The 15717-nt window shown below is 40.3% G+C and overlaps 1 protein-coding gene across 1 annotated transcript in view; it reads left to right on the top strand.

The window, feature by feature from the left end:
- pth2ra (parathyroid hormone 2 receptor a) overlaps positions 1-9094 on the top strand; it is a 50546-nt gene extending 41452 nt beyond the window's left edge. Inside the window, exons 11-13 of the mRNA XM_020614911.1 lie at positions 611-749; positions 6209-6250; positions 7596-9094. Coding sequence (XP_020470567.1) covers positions 611-749; positions 6209-6250; positions 7596-7940 — 526 coding nt within the window. The 3' untranslated portion in view covers positions 7941-9094. The remainder of the gene's footprint in view (positions 1-610; positions 750-6208; positions 6251-7595) is intronic.
- The last annotated feature ends 6623 nt before the right edge of the window (positions 9095-15717 follow it).

Raw genomic sequence — 15717 nt, 5'->3', positions numbered from 1 at the left:
GTGTGTTTGGCTGTTGAATTACACTAATAAGTGGGAAAACGTAGGTGATCCCGAATTTTTGAACTGCAGTGAATATACAGTGCCTAACAAAAGTATTCATACCCCTTGAACTTTTCCACATTTTGTCACGTCACAACCACAATCTTAAATGTATTTTATTGGGGTTTTATGTGATAGATCAACACAAAGTATCGCATAATTGTGAGATGGAAGGAAAATGATACGTGGTGTTCAAGATTTTTTACAAATAAAAATCTGAAAAGTGTGGCGTGCATATGTATTCATCCTCCCTGAGTCAATACTTTTACTGTTCACCACATATCATTTTCCCTCCACTTCACAATTATGCAATACTTTGTGTAAAATACATTTATTTTTGTGGTTGTAATGTAACAAAATGTGGAAAGGTTCAAGGAGTATGAATACTTTTGCAAGGCACTGTATATATAAATGTAATAATTGTATTACTTTTATTACTTAAAAATCTAAAGCAGTTATGATGTAAATATAAAAATATAAAAAACTTATGTGTGTGCACACACACACACACACACACACACACACACACACACATTGTATACATTATATATGTGTATGTGTGTCTCCACAGGAAACTGGCAAAGTCCACCCTAGTGTTAGTGCTGGTGTTTGGCATCCATTACATCATTTTTGTCGGTATGCCTCATGCATTTGAGGGGCCGAGCTGGGAGGTCCGCATGTACTGTGAGCTGTTCTTCAATTCATTTCAGGTACTTTCTAAACTCTTTACATACATACTACAGCACTTGCCTAATGATAATCATACCCTAATCTTAACCCAAGTCACCCTTCATGGTTTAAGATGGCGGTGTGAGGGACGCAGCAGCCCCTCTCTCTCCGAGTTGTGTGCCTAAAAATGTGTTTTCCGGTGTGTGTGTTCGTGTTTGTCGTGTTTATGTTTTGGTGCATGTAGTTCAATGTCTACGTTGCTCTCAAAATACAGTCGCTACTGCCTTATGGATATAGGGAATAAGTCAAAACATTTCAACTTGGACCATCACTTGGAAGTCACAGAGGAACTTCGGGGCCTGGGGCTTCTCCGCTGGATTACTACATCACCGGACACACCAGCTACACCACCCCTGAGAGGCGGCGGCGAAAGCGATGTGAACAGAAGCAGAAGTGGGGCAAGCGTGGAGGCAGCAACATCTCCAAGACCATCATGCTGAGCACAGGGGCTCCCCAGGGGTGTGTGCTCAGCCCATTGCTCTTCACACTGCTGACCCGTGACTGTGTGCCAACTTACAGCGCCAACCACATTGTCAAGTTTGCGGATGACACGACTGTAGCTGGCCTCATTACCAACAATGATGAGGCAAACTACAGGAGTGAGGTGTGCCAACTGGTACAGTGGTGTAAGAACTGTTAGGTATTTTTAGTCAGATAGATATTGGTTAGATACTTTATGTATTAGAAATGTTTAGTGGAGACAGGATGTCTAGCCATCATGCACTCCTTCTACCAGGGCACCATTGAGAGCGTCATCAGTGGCTGTATCACTGTGTGGTACAGAGGCCGTACTGCCTCCTGCAGAAGGACCCTGCAACGCATAGTGAAAACAGCCAGCAAGATCATCGGTGCCCCTCTGCCTTCCCTTACGGACATCTTTAACACCCGCTTCACCCGCAGAGCCATCAGCATTGCTGATGACACCTCCCACCCCGCACACTCCCACTTCAGACTCCTGCCTTCAGGGAGAAGGTATCGGAGTCTTCAGGCCCACTCCACCACCCACTCCACCAGACTTACAAACAGCTTCATCAACCAGGCTGTGAGGATGCTGAACACTGTCCATTACCTCCCCCCCTCTGCCCCCTGACCTTGGACTGTGACCCACCACAGAACATAAAAAGACTACCTCTGCTGTTTGCACCAAACCCCTTCTTGTTATATTGCTTTTTTTTTTTTACGTCATATCTGCTGCTGTTGGTCATTTGCACTACTGTCCATATACATTTCATAAGCTATCATGCATCTCATCACCAATGCTCCTGGTGATGCTGACCACCTGACAATGTTCTTATTTGCACTACTGTCACTGTACTATTGTACATAGTTTTGAGTCATAGCCTATTAGGATGTACAGTTTAGTTTTATCCTAATTACTTTCATTTAGTTTTCTTATTTTGTTTTATTCAGTTTTAGATTCCTAGATGGTATAGCATTCAATATTAGGTGAGAGACAAACGGTATTTGGATTTTCTGTATGTCCTGCACATATAGGGAATTGACAATAAAAATCTTTGAAGCTTGAAACTAAAACATAATGATTTATGTTTTGGCAACTTCCTTTTTGCCCCCATAAGGACGTCAGGTCCCCACAATGTGAGTGTGTAAACAGGTTTACAACTCGTAATATGAGTAATACCAGGGTGTGCACACACACATTTTCATGGATTGTGTTTTACTAATTACAATGTTCTATCAATTACTCTAGGTAAATGTCAGTGTAAGGGTGAAGACAGCACTTCATCATTTACAGATGCAGCTTGATAATAGGATTCATTCAGTATCAAAATTCCTGCTTAAGTTTAATTTCAAACAACTGTACTGTGTGTCAGTGTTGGCAGTTTATTAGGTACACCTACTGCATTATACAGAAAGATGACAACTAAGTGAATACTACATCTTCTATCTATTGTTTAGTTTTGACCTTGGCATGCAAAAAATGGTTTAGAATTTATGAGCTAGTGTAATCAATTAATTCAGTTAGTTTGACCTTTAATAGTTTTCAGTGTAATGAATGTATCAGGAAACGAGCCATTTCATGGAAAAATAAAATTGATGGAACAAATTATATTGCTTGACAGAACCCAGTCACACAAATTAATTATGGAGCTACCATGGCAATCAAACATGGAGATAGCCACGGGAACTCATTACTGTACAAAGCCCACAATGTTCTTTAACAACATAAAAATAGGTCTTTCTTCATTATGCTGAAAATGCAATGTTAAGTATTTATAGTCAAGCAATACTGGAGTTGGCTACACTATTTGGTCACGGTTGAAGGCTCTTCTCATCTTTCTTTCTTTACTTATTCATTTATTTATTTATACTATCTCTTTCCCAGTAATGACCAGACCTTGATGGCTGAACATAAAATTGCTCATAAGTGCATATGACAAACAATCTAGCAAGTGTGGTGCTAAACAGAAGGACCACCACATCAGTTAGTTAAATTATATTATCAGTCTCTAAGCTGCCAGATATTAAGAACAGTTGGTGAATGAGGCTCACTGAATTATATTCATTGTGTAAATACAAAATCTATTAATAGACTCAATGAGATGACTGTAAAGCAGCTTTTTAGCAGGTTAGAGACTCCACTGTGGAACAGTTTAGTATGTGGAATTCACAAAAAGTGCAGTGCTTGTTAGATCCCTGTGCATTAATGTACAGTATGTACCCAAACTGTGTGGCCCATAAATAATAATGGAGAGCAAGGCCCTGAAATTAGAGACTGCAGATGGAAAAAACATAATTCTTGCTGAAATGTGACAACTTCAGTTATTTAATCAACCAAAAAATAATTCATTCTTCAAACAATTAAATGACATCTATGTTATCTTTGATACACCTTAAAATAATTCATATCAAAGTGCAAGAGGCAAATTTAACACACAAATGGGTTTTTGTGATTTTGTAGAGGCCCGTGTGTGTGTGCGCCTCTGCCAACTAAAGCCAAAAAAGGAGTCTGTGTGGATGCATTTGTGATGGTGATGAGAGACACAACAGCCCAATTTCATGACAAAATGAATACCAATATTCCACTGCACCACCTGATGTGCCTAAAAACCATCAGCTGCAACACCCACCCACTTCAGCATGCACAGATGCATTTGAAGCCACAATATACCAAACATAGACAAATGCAAAAACATGGCATGTACCTGATGAGAATGGACTCACACTTGTGTGAAAACCAAACATATTGTAATGTAGGCTAGCTTGAGGAAGAAGCCGGAGACAGAAGTTGCCTTTTTCTCTTTTATTTCTCACTCTGGCACCTTCACAGCAACAACAGAACACAGGCACACACTGAACGATCCCTGCCAACCCCAAACTCTATACACGCTGCCCAGAGAAGCACTATGGGGTATTCTGCCAGCTCGTGGCTGGCTCCCATTGTCTGACTCTCCCCCCTCAGGTGAAACCATGGGCTGGTATGGTGTGAGTCTGTGCCTGTGAAGCACCACCTGATTCCACTTACGCAGTCTAACCCTGTACACCACATCCGACAGTCTTTGCAGCAGGCCAAGGCTGAAGATCATGAATGTTGGCCAGTCCAAACCAATGCTTCATGGTGCGGCCAGCAACAGTCATGCGTTCTCTTCCCCTTCATCTGTGCGCTCTCGCCAGCCACTGTGGCAATGCAGAGCTGGCTAGCTCTGGCAGTGACCTGGCAGGTTACCTTCTCCTCGCTGCTCTCTCGCTGGCCACACCACACAGCAACCATGACCCGGTGCACTGGCAGCAGTCACCCATTCCACTGCGAGCTCCAGTGCTTCATGGTTCAGGGGTGGGCCAGCTGCACATGCAGTTTAAACTTGTCAGGGACGAGAGCCTGGATAAACTGATTTCTTACCAACCCACCCTGGAAGGCAGGTGGCATTAAGCTGTAGGCACGCCGACCCAGGCTCTCATCGTAACCCAAAACGTGGGGGGAATCTCCCGGCACCTGGTTGTAGTGTGGCATCTTGTAGGTCAAGTTCTCCAAAACGTCTCTGAAGCACACTCACCAGGGTATTCCGCTCGTCTGGTCTCAGCAACAGCAGAAACTAGTGGGCATCCTGTAAAATCTATATAATAACTTCACACTTGTTTGTAATTGAGTGCTTTTGGTATTTAATATTACTAAAATTTGATGTTTGGCAAAGTGGAAATAAACAACCTCATTAAACTATTAAAATGACACAACTATTAAGATGTAGGGTAAAACATAATGGTAGCCATGATGCAGATAGTGACTGCATTGCATTACATAGTCACATATTTATATGCTCCTTTTTCACACCATCACACCAATATTTACAAATAAGACAAAAGAAAGAGCCCCGTTCTTCAGTCAGCAATATATAATGTCTTTTAGCAAGCATCTGCAAAGAGGAGTTCCATATATTCCATCTTGAAAAGATTATGATGAACGCACTCACATATTTGAACACAGGAACTCAAAATGATACTTTAAAAAACATTAGTGATTCCATGGAGACAATTTCTAAATAAAAGCCCAAGCTACAAAAAATAAGAAAAAGGAAGCTGAGTATAACTTGTATGGAACTAACGCCAGGAAAAGTGCTGAGCCACACACAGAGCTAGGAACCTGCTAGGAACTGGCTAAAATCCTCTACTGGGTCCCTAAATACAGTACCTTGTGTTTCACCCACTATATCTTCTATGTTACAATAGTAACTGTGCAACATTATACAATAAAACTGCGATGGATTGGCGACCTGTCCAGGGTGTACAAACCACCCCCCGTGACCCCGTTCAGGGACTAAGCGGTAGAAAAAGACTGAATAAATGAATATACAATAAAATTCTCTCTACATTACTGTTATCACAGAGGAATAGTAACATGTCAGTACTGGTTTGTGCAGTACAGTATACTTGTGGTACTGGATTGAATATTGTGTCAACAGGTTTTTCTAAATCTACTATAGCTCCAGCTTATTCAAATCTGGTTTTCAAATTTATTTTAAATGAAGAGACTGATTGGGGTCTTCAAAGAGCATTGGACTGTAATAGAAAAGTTACAGGTGCTGCTGCTGCTTTTCTGTTTGCTAAATAGACTAAAAGGAATGAAATGAGCTTTTGGGGCCTGTTCTTCTTCTCAGAGTACACTGTGTTTATCTGGGGACACCGCACATAGACAGACACACACTGTGCTGTCTTCCCATAATTCATTACTTTCACAAAGATAGTCTCTTTGACTTTTTATCTTAGCAGGGTGCAGGAACATGGAGTGAAACAGACCAAGACAGAAGCAGGCAAAGAGCTTAATATTTTTTTTTTTTATTAGAAAAGCACTATGATAAAACTGGTGACATGGAACAAGTTTATTTGGTAAAGATAGTGATGGTATTATGGCCAGATAAGAATAAGAATGGCTCCCACTGTGATCTAAGCTCACATCTTATATTGTATGTCATTGTCTTCTTTTCAGGGTTTCTTTGTGTCCATAATCTATTGCTACTGTAATGGAGAGGTGAGTGGATAGTTTGTTTTTTTTACAAAAGGCATGGTCACACTGAAAACACACTGCAAAACTAAAAGACAAAGTTTGGAAAATGACTGAGTAAAGCAGTTTTTAGTTTGGTTTTGGGTTTATTCACTCCAGTGAATAAATAATTGAGGGTCTGACTGAAGTAAAACTGCAACATATGTTAAATTCTTGTAGCTCTTTCAATTCATGTCTTTGTTGTCCTTTCAAATGAAATGTGATGAAAATTGCTGTTGTGGTGTCAGTCATTTTCTTTCTCCCCCTTATGTCTCATATGCTTTTGGCTCAGCCCTCTCAATTGGCAGTTAGAATTGCCATGTCTGCCAGTCCTCTCTGTTCATGTTGCCGATCCTCTTTCTCTTTTTGTGATACTAACTATATCCTATAGACGACTGCTTTCATCCTTTATGACTTTTGGGAGTGGCCTCAAACAATTCAAAATGAAAGAGACAACTTTATAATCAAAGCCACATAAAGCAGAATGTCATTATTAAACCAAATGACTCATGTGGTGTTAGTGAAATGGTGTCGGCCACTACTTAGAATTAGCACTCTACTCTGCAACTCAGAGGAACGAGTGCCTTTGTATTGTGATTTAATCCAGTAATAAAGTGCATAATGCCAGAAGCCAGTCCTCTGCAGGCTTGGTATGAAAAACCTTTAAAGTCAATCTCTCCTGTGAGATGGTCACAACTGATCATGATTATGAATTCTGAACTCAAGTAAGGCTGTTTAATATCTCAGCAGATTAGATAAAAATGATCGACAGCTGTGATTGGCCAACTGAAGTTCCAGCCCTGGTCATTACTGTGCAGAAGGCAAAATGTGTTAAAATAGGAAGATGGCAGCTCCCATAGTCACGATATTTTGGCAGGAAATGGTGACACATCGTCCATCTATTTATATACAGTCAGTGGTCCTTGCAAATAATGTTGAGTCAGAACTATTAACATAGACAGCAATTGTGGCACAATTAGTCATTGAAATGATAATGATGATATAGTTTGAAGTGCAGTTTTTCAGCAGTATTCCCTACTGTTTTGGACAGCAGTGGTAACTCCTGCAAAAACAGTAGCACACGTATGCACACAGTGGTTGGTGAATATGCACACAGTGATGGCCGCAGTTTGTGCACATGCTCAAAGGGGGAGGCACTTACAGTATTTTGAATTGCCTAAATTACAGCTCCCAGTTAACACTGATGAAATGTCTATCAAATATGGATAATCCAGATAAATGCAACAAAATACCCCCAGATAATTTTAGCACTTTATGACCATTTTAAATTATGTTTTGATGTTTATAGCCTTTGTCCGTCCCATCCCCACAGGTCCAGACAGAAATAAAGAAAACGTGGACACGCTGGAACCTGGCATTTGAGAGGGACAGCCCTGTGGTCTGCGGTCGCTACCGTTACACCAGCCAGTCCCATCTGGCTGGGGGTGGGCCCTCCACACGCTCCACAACGCTTGTTTCAAGCCGTGCATGTCGGAGTACAGGCCCATCAGTGGTGCATGCCGCCCTCCCAGGATATGTGATCAGTAACTCGGACCCATCCATACCTGAAGAACCCGAGGACAGTGGCCCCAAGCGGGTGGATGATATCTCTTTGAAGGAAAGTCTGCCTGTTCTAAATACAAGTGCAGCAGCAGATTATGAGGAGGAAACACTGTAGCACTGTCATCTAATGTCAAAAGAGGCAGATGAAGAAAATCTTTGCAAATGGATCTGTGCCAACCCTTTACAGTGGGGGGAACCAAAGGCAAACAAAATGTTTCACTGTACTAAAAAGGTCTTTAATACTTGTGAAAAAGAACAACACACAACACGTTTGAAGAGGCAACACCATAGTGCCCTCTATTGCCCAGCAGCTGCTGGAGGTCACTCGCGAAATACGTTTAAATAAGTATTAACTGGAGGAAATGGGTGGTTAAAAAGACTGATGCTTTTTTTAAATAAAAGGTACCAGCAGGACGATGGCTGTCGAATCAAACTCATCTCCTAAAACATTTGATGACTGTGCCAGCAAGTGAATTACAGTTCCAGAAGATGACACCATCTGTCATATAAGAGGCAGAAAAAATCCTGATGAATCCTTTTTATGAACAAATTTGGTGGCATGGTGGTCATGCTGGTACAACCAGCCTACTTTGTGAATAATCTTGAATTTTGTGAAAAGAAACTTGCCACCTACAGCTGCCACTGGAACCACAGTAAATGGAATGTATCCAGAATAAATGTTTGCACTTTGAAGGCAAACTGAAATTAAGACATTCCTCTTTTTTCTAGAGAAGCATTGATAAACAGGTGTGCACAGACAACTTTCACTTTTATTACCTAGAATGGCTGAGCTTTGTACATTCACTTGCTGTTTACTAATTTTGAGCAAGGCCACAATTGTCACATTCAGCTGCACACACATTTTTTGTGGTGCATCAAATATTATATTAGGACAAAAGCATGATTTTTCTATTTATGATAATCAACTATTTTGCTGACTGAAGGGCTACAGTCATGCATTCCTACATCTCTGTCAGATAACGCACCACTTCTATCTGACAGAAATGCAGGGGTGCCAATATTTTTGGCCATGACTGTAGATTTGGTGGCTGTTTAAGGGTGTTATGTTTACTTTGTGCGTGCATGTTTATCAGTGAGCTGGATTTAGTGCGTGTTTTTATTGTATATGTATTTCGGCTGCTCCAGTACAAGCTTTTAAAAAAACGACTTGAAAGGATTTGCTTTAATCTTACCTATGTGGTAAATGTGTTTGGCTGTTTTCCTTTGTGGTATTTGTTTGTATCTTTAATTCTTTTCTCTCCATTCCTCTCTCCCCTCTTCTCTCTGAACTGCTAATAAATGTTTTTAGCAATGATGCACTGAGCTTTTTAATATACTAGCTGTCAGTTTGATAGGATGTGCTGGACAACGATTTGCATGAAATAACAACTATGAAACACATTATGACATTGCAGCAGGATCAAGTATTATGGCTGATTTAAAAATAACTTGTCATAAAATTTTAACCAAGTGTTATTTGTAAGTATGAAGAACTTTCTAGCAAAACTAAAAGCTATAAGAGGGTAACACATACAGTAATATTATTACATAAGGCATTATAACATGTATAATGTGCTCTGTTCGTGATGTTAGGGTGCCTGCTTGTTTGCTGTCTAATGAGGAGTTTGATGTAGTTCATATATTAGTGCAGAGGCTGGAGGTGCGGGGAGTCATCTGGTCTCTGCCAGAAGCACAGGACTCTACCTTCTTACCCCAAAGCTGTCTTATTTAACGCCCACCACACTGCGAAGGAACGTACCACAAACAACCCCATGTAACATGACTTGTTTTTACTGCAAAGTCTATAACAGACTCTCCACCATCTGATGATCAACCTTCACATACAACACAAAGTTAGAATTGGCCCTTTTACTGAGTCATGTGTTCCCAGCTTGAGTAGAGGACATGGGCTGTGCTGTGCACTGGAAGCATAAACATATGCATCATATGTTGAGATGCAGCCTACAGTACTTTCTTTTTTTAAGGAACGCTTTAGCCTTGGCCTTTACTGCTGCAATCCAAAAAGTATACCACAAAATGTAAGTTGTGGTCCAACAATGTCATTTAATAGAATGTTATGATGAACTGTTATCTATGAAAGAGAGATTTTAGAAGTCCAAGTACAGTAAGCTCTCCCAAACAAAATTTATTCTCTTATTATTATTGTTCCATCCATGTCTAAATACTATTAGACCATGTTAAACATACTATAGCATAATTAGTCTGGTTAAAGAATCAAAGGTTTCAGTCATTTTCTACGTGCTGTTTGTTGACCGCTACCTCCAGCACATGTTAGACCGTATGTACAGTAATTGTGGCTTCCTCTTTATGCCTCCCACTCTGTTGTTCATTCAAGACATACTCCTCTCTTGCAATTTGTCACAAATACAGTCTTGTTTACCTGCAGCCCAGCTAAGGAAAACCTCAGTCATATAAACAAGGTCCTTGTTAAGCATTTGCACAAAGGAATATGCAGCTCAGCACAGTGGGGACCTATTAGGAGGCTGTTAGTTGTTTCTAACAGTTTCATTTGAAAACAAAGCAGATACCAAGTCAAATGGTGTTTTACAGGCAAACCACCCACCTCCCTTTTCTAGCTGCTAATTTTAGCAGTTTCGCTTTCCAGATTGCAAATTTGACTGGGAATTCATATGAAAAGAGAGACGTGTCTTTGCCATCAGAACAGCTGTCTGTCTGTCTGTCTGTCTGTCTGTCAGCAGCTCTTGTTTAGCTGAAAGAGGAAAGATATCCAGTTGACCAACAGCTGAAATACACTGGTCAAAAATAGATTTCGTTTTGTATCATCGGGGAGACATCAGCAATGTTTATGGCTATTAATTGTATTGATTTTTCCTGGTACACTACAGAGGCAGAGGCAGTGGAGGGTGTGGGATTAAAAACAAATCTCCGTTACATCAGGAGCCTGATCAGTCATAACAGACACCAGTAAAATATTGGCAGCTAAAAATAACAGGATTTGTGTGATCCAAACAGCTGCCAGTGGGGATAATGCTTCACTAGAAGAATTGGCCTTTGGTTGCATATAAATAAGATTGTAATTGACTAAAGTGATGAAAATTTGATTTATTGTTGCCATTTCTTTTTCATGATGATCAAGTCAATATGGAGGGTGACCATATGCTGTCAGGAAAATAGTATGGTTTTTGTTGTTTTGTTTGTTTTTGTTTTGGTGAGCAACAGCTTACATATATAAACATTATATACAGTATTTAACAATATGTTAGTGATGTATAATTCATTTGTGACTGTGTGGAAAATTGCTATGGGAGGGTGTTGATAAGTCAGAGACTGTGGAGCTCTGGAGGTGTGCACCAGCCTGTTGCTGTAAAACCAAATCTACATACAACCCTGAATCAGAAAATGTTGGGATGGTATGTAAAATCAAAATTAAAACTAAAAATAGTGATTTGTAAATCATTTGTGTTCTCTATTACATTGAAAAAATACAGCGGCACATTGTTTGATGTGATACCTCATTGATTTTATTCTGCATCACAGATTCTCTACTGGGGACAGGTCGGGACAGGTCGGGACTGCAGGCAGACCGGTCCAGTACTAGAACCCTTTTCCTAATGTGTGCAGAATGAGTTTTTGCATTGCCTTGCCTCTGGAAAAGAGACATTGGGCTAGAGTTGGGGTCCACCCTGGACAGGTCTCCAGTCTATCACAGGGCTGACATGTAGATAAACAACCACTCACACTCACACTCACTCCTAGGGGCAATTTAGAGTCACCAGTCAATCAAAGCTGCATGTCTTTGGACTGTGGGAGGAAGCCACGCAGAACATGCAAACCCTGCACAGAAAAGCATCAGGTCATCCGGGGCTCAAACCTGGAACCTTCTTTCTGTGAGGCAACAGTGCTAGCCGCTGTACCACTATAAGTCTGGCACGCAGATGACAAGTTGTTCTAAGGCCATAAATGATTAAACTGAGAGCACAAATCAAGTTAACTTAGTAATTCAAGAGCACAGTTTATAATAATCCATGGGGACGGTTTATTTATTTATTCCATCAGGGTTCGGTAAGACCCCTAAAATGAAAATTAATAATAGCTTTTTTTTAATATTTGTAAATTAAACCAGTGCAGGGCATAAAAATTATATTAGCTATAGAACAACAGCCTTCTACAACAACAGGCAATTAAATACTGTATGTCAGCTATTAAGAGGTCACACCGCTGGAACACAGTCCATTCAATACAGACTCTGTCATGGTGATTCAGTCACTAGAGAAACTTGTGCTGTAGCTGTTAGCTACATTTCATGTTGTTATATGGACAACATTTATTGTGAATGTCTAAAAGGAGAACTCTGTAACTGGCGCTCTTAGATGTGACACACAAAGATTTGGGTAAAACATGTGAAGCACCCACATGCTGAAGAAAGAGGAAAGCTTTTAAGACACTTTTGACCATTATCAAACTACTGGGCATTATATGAACAGGTTGGAACATGGATTTAACCACTGCCCATTGATGAAAGTGTAAAAAAAAAAAAAGTAAATAAAAATGGGAAGCATATTGAATTGATATTCTACCATTATCACTAATTACGACTTTTGAGAGTTAAACAGCATTAAGATAATTACATAAAAAGTTTACACGTGACTCCAAGCAGGAGCATGCCACTGGCTGCAGTGTGTCAGGGTAACAGATGATGCATAACAGTATGTAGATCAGTTCTTGGAGGTGGTATATGGATAAACAAGTTCAGTGATTTAAAAAAAGCACTGTGCTCAAAAGGATAGAAAAAAAGCAGAAAAACAAAATTACAGCAGCACAAAAGAGATAGAGGGACACAAAACTAGCTGCTATTTTAAATTAGGATTATGGCCAGTTGAAAAATAGGAGATAATTATAGCTTTAAAAAAGTAGGAAAACAGGCTTCTGCTGAGAATTCAACAGTGAACCAGCTGAACAGTCTTTGCCCCCGTTGTTGGTTTTGTGGATTCAATTGATTTAAACTGGACAATTTAGCTATACAGGCTTTTCATCCTGGGAACTCCAAAATATATATATATAGTAGAGCTGATGTCTGGGCTTTGCCTCTGTTCCATCAGCTTTCATGCCATCTCTCTTCTGAGTGTGAGGTTTACAGTACAGTGCACTACAGCACTCACTATTTTCTTACTCCATTTACTACGTATAGTACAGCTGCTTAGAATCCACTACAGCATTCAGTCCTCTCTGTCCTGTTCATATTACAGACACCTAACCTCAATCCCACAGCATTTAGCCGGCAGACATTTTTCAGTAGACACTGGGGGGGGGGGGGGGGAATGTTACAGTGGTGAATTATCATCGTAGACGTGACGTATAGCTCAAAAAAGGAGAGGGATGTATGTTCTAGTATTTCTGGTCTGGACCCTGGCTGGGCCATTCCAGGGCTTTCACAGATGTTACCCAAAGCCACTCCTGTGCTTTCCTGGCTCTATGCTTCAGGTCGTTGTCTTGTTGAAGTGTAAACCTTTGGCCCAGCCTGAGATCCTGAGCACTCTGGAGAAGGTTTTCATTCAGAACTGCTCTATATGTTCTGCATCCATCCTTCCCTCTACCCTGACTAGTGTCCCAGTCACAGAAAAACATCCCCACAGCCTGATGCTGCCACCGTGTTTGACTTTAGGGATGGTATTAATGAGGTGATGCTCAGTGCCTGGTTTTACCCACATATGCTGTTTGGAATTGTGGCCAAATAGTTCAGTCTTTATTTCATCAGACCTGAGGATTTTGCTTCTCATGGTCTGAGTCCTTCAGGTGCTTTTGGCAAACTCCCAGCAGGCTGTGATGTGTCTTTTAGAGAGGAATGGCTTCCGTCAGGTCATTCTTCCACAGAGGCCTGATTCACTGAAAAAAAGGACTCACCGGGTCTTTGGATTTACACAAATTATGCTAGTATATGCAATGCAATTCATTCATATTTCCTCTGTTAACATAATTCAAACAAGTTAACCCCTAAAGAAAATTATGTTGGTTTTACACATTATCATTGTGTGGATAAGGTTGTCGTCTACCATGCTCTTGGACACTTTCAATGCTGCAGAAATTTTCTTGTATCCTTCCTCAGATCTTTGTATTGACACAATCCTATCGCACAGGTCTCTGGACAGTTCTCTCAATCTCATCACTTTGTTTTCATTCTGACATAAACCATCAAATGTGAGATCTTATACAGACAGGTGTGGGCCCTTCCTGATTATATTCAGTTCATTAAATTAGGGACAGGTGGACCCTAATCAAGCTGTAAAAGAATCTCAACACCCACTGATAGAAGCAGGATGCACCAGAGCTCAATTGTAAGTGTCAACAAAAGGTCTGAATACTTATGTAAATGTGGGTTTTCACTCTTTTATTTTGAATAAATGAAGAAAATACTCCAAAACCCTGTTTGGAGTACTGGGTGTAGTGTAGCTTGATGAGAAACAAGAATAGAATCCATTTTACTATGAAACATAATAATGTGAAAAACTTTAAAGGTTCTGAAACCTTATGTAACCACTGTATGTTGCACATTTCAATCAAATAATCAGAAACACATCTATAATACAGTTACCCTGCAAGAATAAGTTGTAAATGACCCCAAATGCAACGTAGGAAACAAAGATGCTGATAAGTCAAAGACTCAGAAAACTGCGGTTTTCAGTTTAGGCTTGAATGCGGCAGAGTTGTGGCATATTTGAGGTCATCAGGAAGTTGGTGCCATCTGTTTACAGAGTAACTAAAACCAGCTTCACCCTGTTTGGTCCTGACCCAAGGTTCTACCAGGCTTTTATGTATCAGTATCAAAGGCTGGTTTGAGATCAAGCAGCTCCAAAACTGATGTTTTACTTCATTCAGCACTGGCACTAACATCATTTAACATCTTTATCATTGCAGTCTCAGTACTCTGGTGTTGTCTGGAGCCACATTTAGATTTAAAAGGTCTTTATTTGAATCAAAACATCTTTGTCAGTAATTTTTCCAATGAGAAAATTGGGGATTAACTCTGAGGGACCCAGGCTGCAGTTCGTTAGAAGGGGTTTAACAACAACAGTTTTCATTGATTTTGCAAAACAAATCACCTGATAGGAGCAAGGTTCTGACTATTTTCAGTACATTCATTTCCAAGCAACTGAAAATATTTCTGAAGAAGCTGGTTGGCAGGGTGTCCAAACAGCAGGTGGATCACTTTAGGCAAATGCATGATAATCAGTCTTCTCTTACATGCATGCACTGTAGCTTGTAGTAGCAGACGGAACCTGTTGTTCAGGCCCTTACTTGCTTTCAGAGGTTGAGACTGCGTGCCAATGTTGGCACACAGTAGGGTGACTGTACTGGCACACAGTCAGGTGCATCCACATACCGTAGATCACAGTGGTGTAGCACACAAACCCACACCGATGCATACCTAAACAATGTTTTCCAGTGTCCTCTCTCTGATGTCACTGTTTCACTCTGAGTCAATAGAGCTATGAGTCAGTTTGATTCCATCTGTTTTTTGCCTTCCCCGCTTGCCTCGGGCTATTTAATTCCCCACTGAGGAACGACGCAGCTGAAAAACTGCACCCAGCTCTTTTCACTTTTAAAATAAGATCAAACAACGGTCTCCTGCCTTCTTTTTTCTTTATGGTGCTTGTTGCCATAAGGGTTTTCCATAATTTAAAATGGTCTTACAAATGTACAAAAATGCAAGGAATAGAACAGGATAAAGCTGACAAAGAATAATACTGTATTTAATGTTTAAAACTAAGACAAGTGCCAGACAAATCTACAAAACACACTTTCTAGGATGTATTTGTCAGTATGCTCTCTACAGATGATTCCTTCATTAAAGTAATTCTTTGTAAAATGATGATGTAAATGTATTCCATTAAAAACAATGGGAAGTTGTCAAC

Source organism: Monopterus albus, unplaced genomic scaffold (genome assembly GCF_001952655.1).
Source record: "Monopterus albus unplaced genomic scaffold, M_albus_1.0 scaffold153.1, whole genome shotgun sequence".
Lineage (NCBI taxonomy): Eukaryota > Metazoa > Chordata > Actinopteri > Synbranchiformes > Synbranchidae > Monopterus > Monopterus albus.
This window is presented reverse-complemented; position numbering and strand designations above follow the sequence as displayed.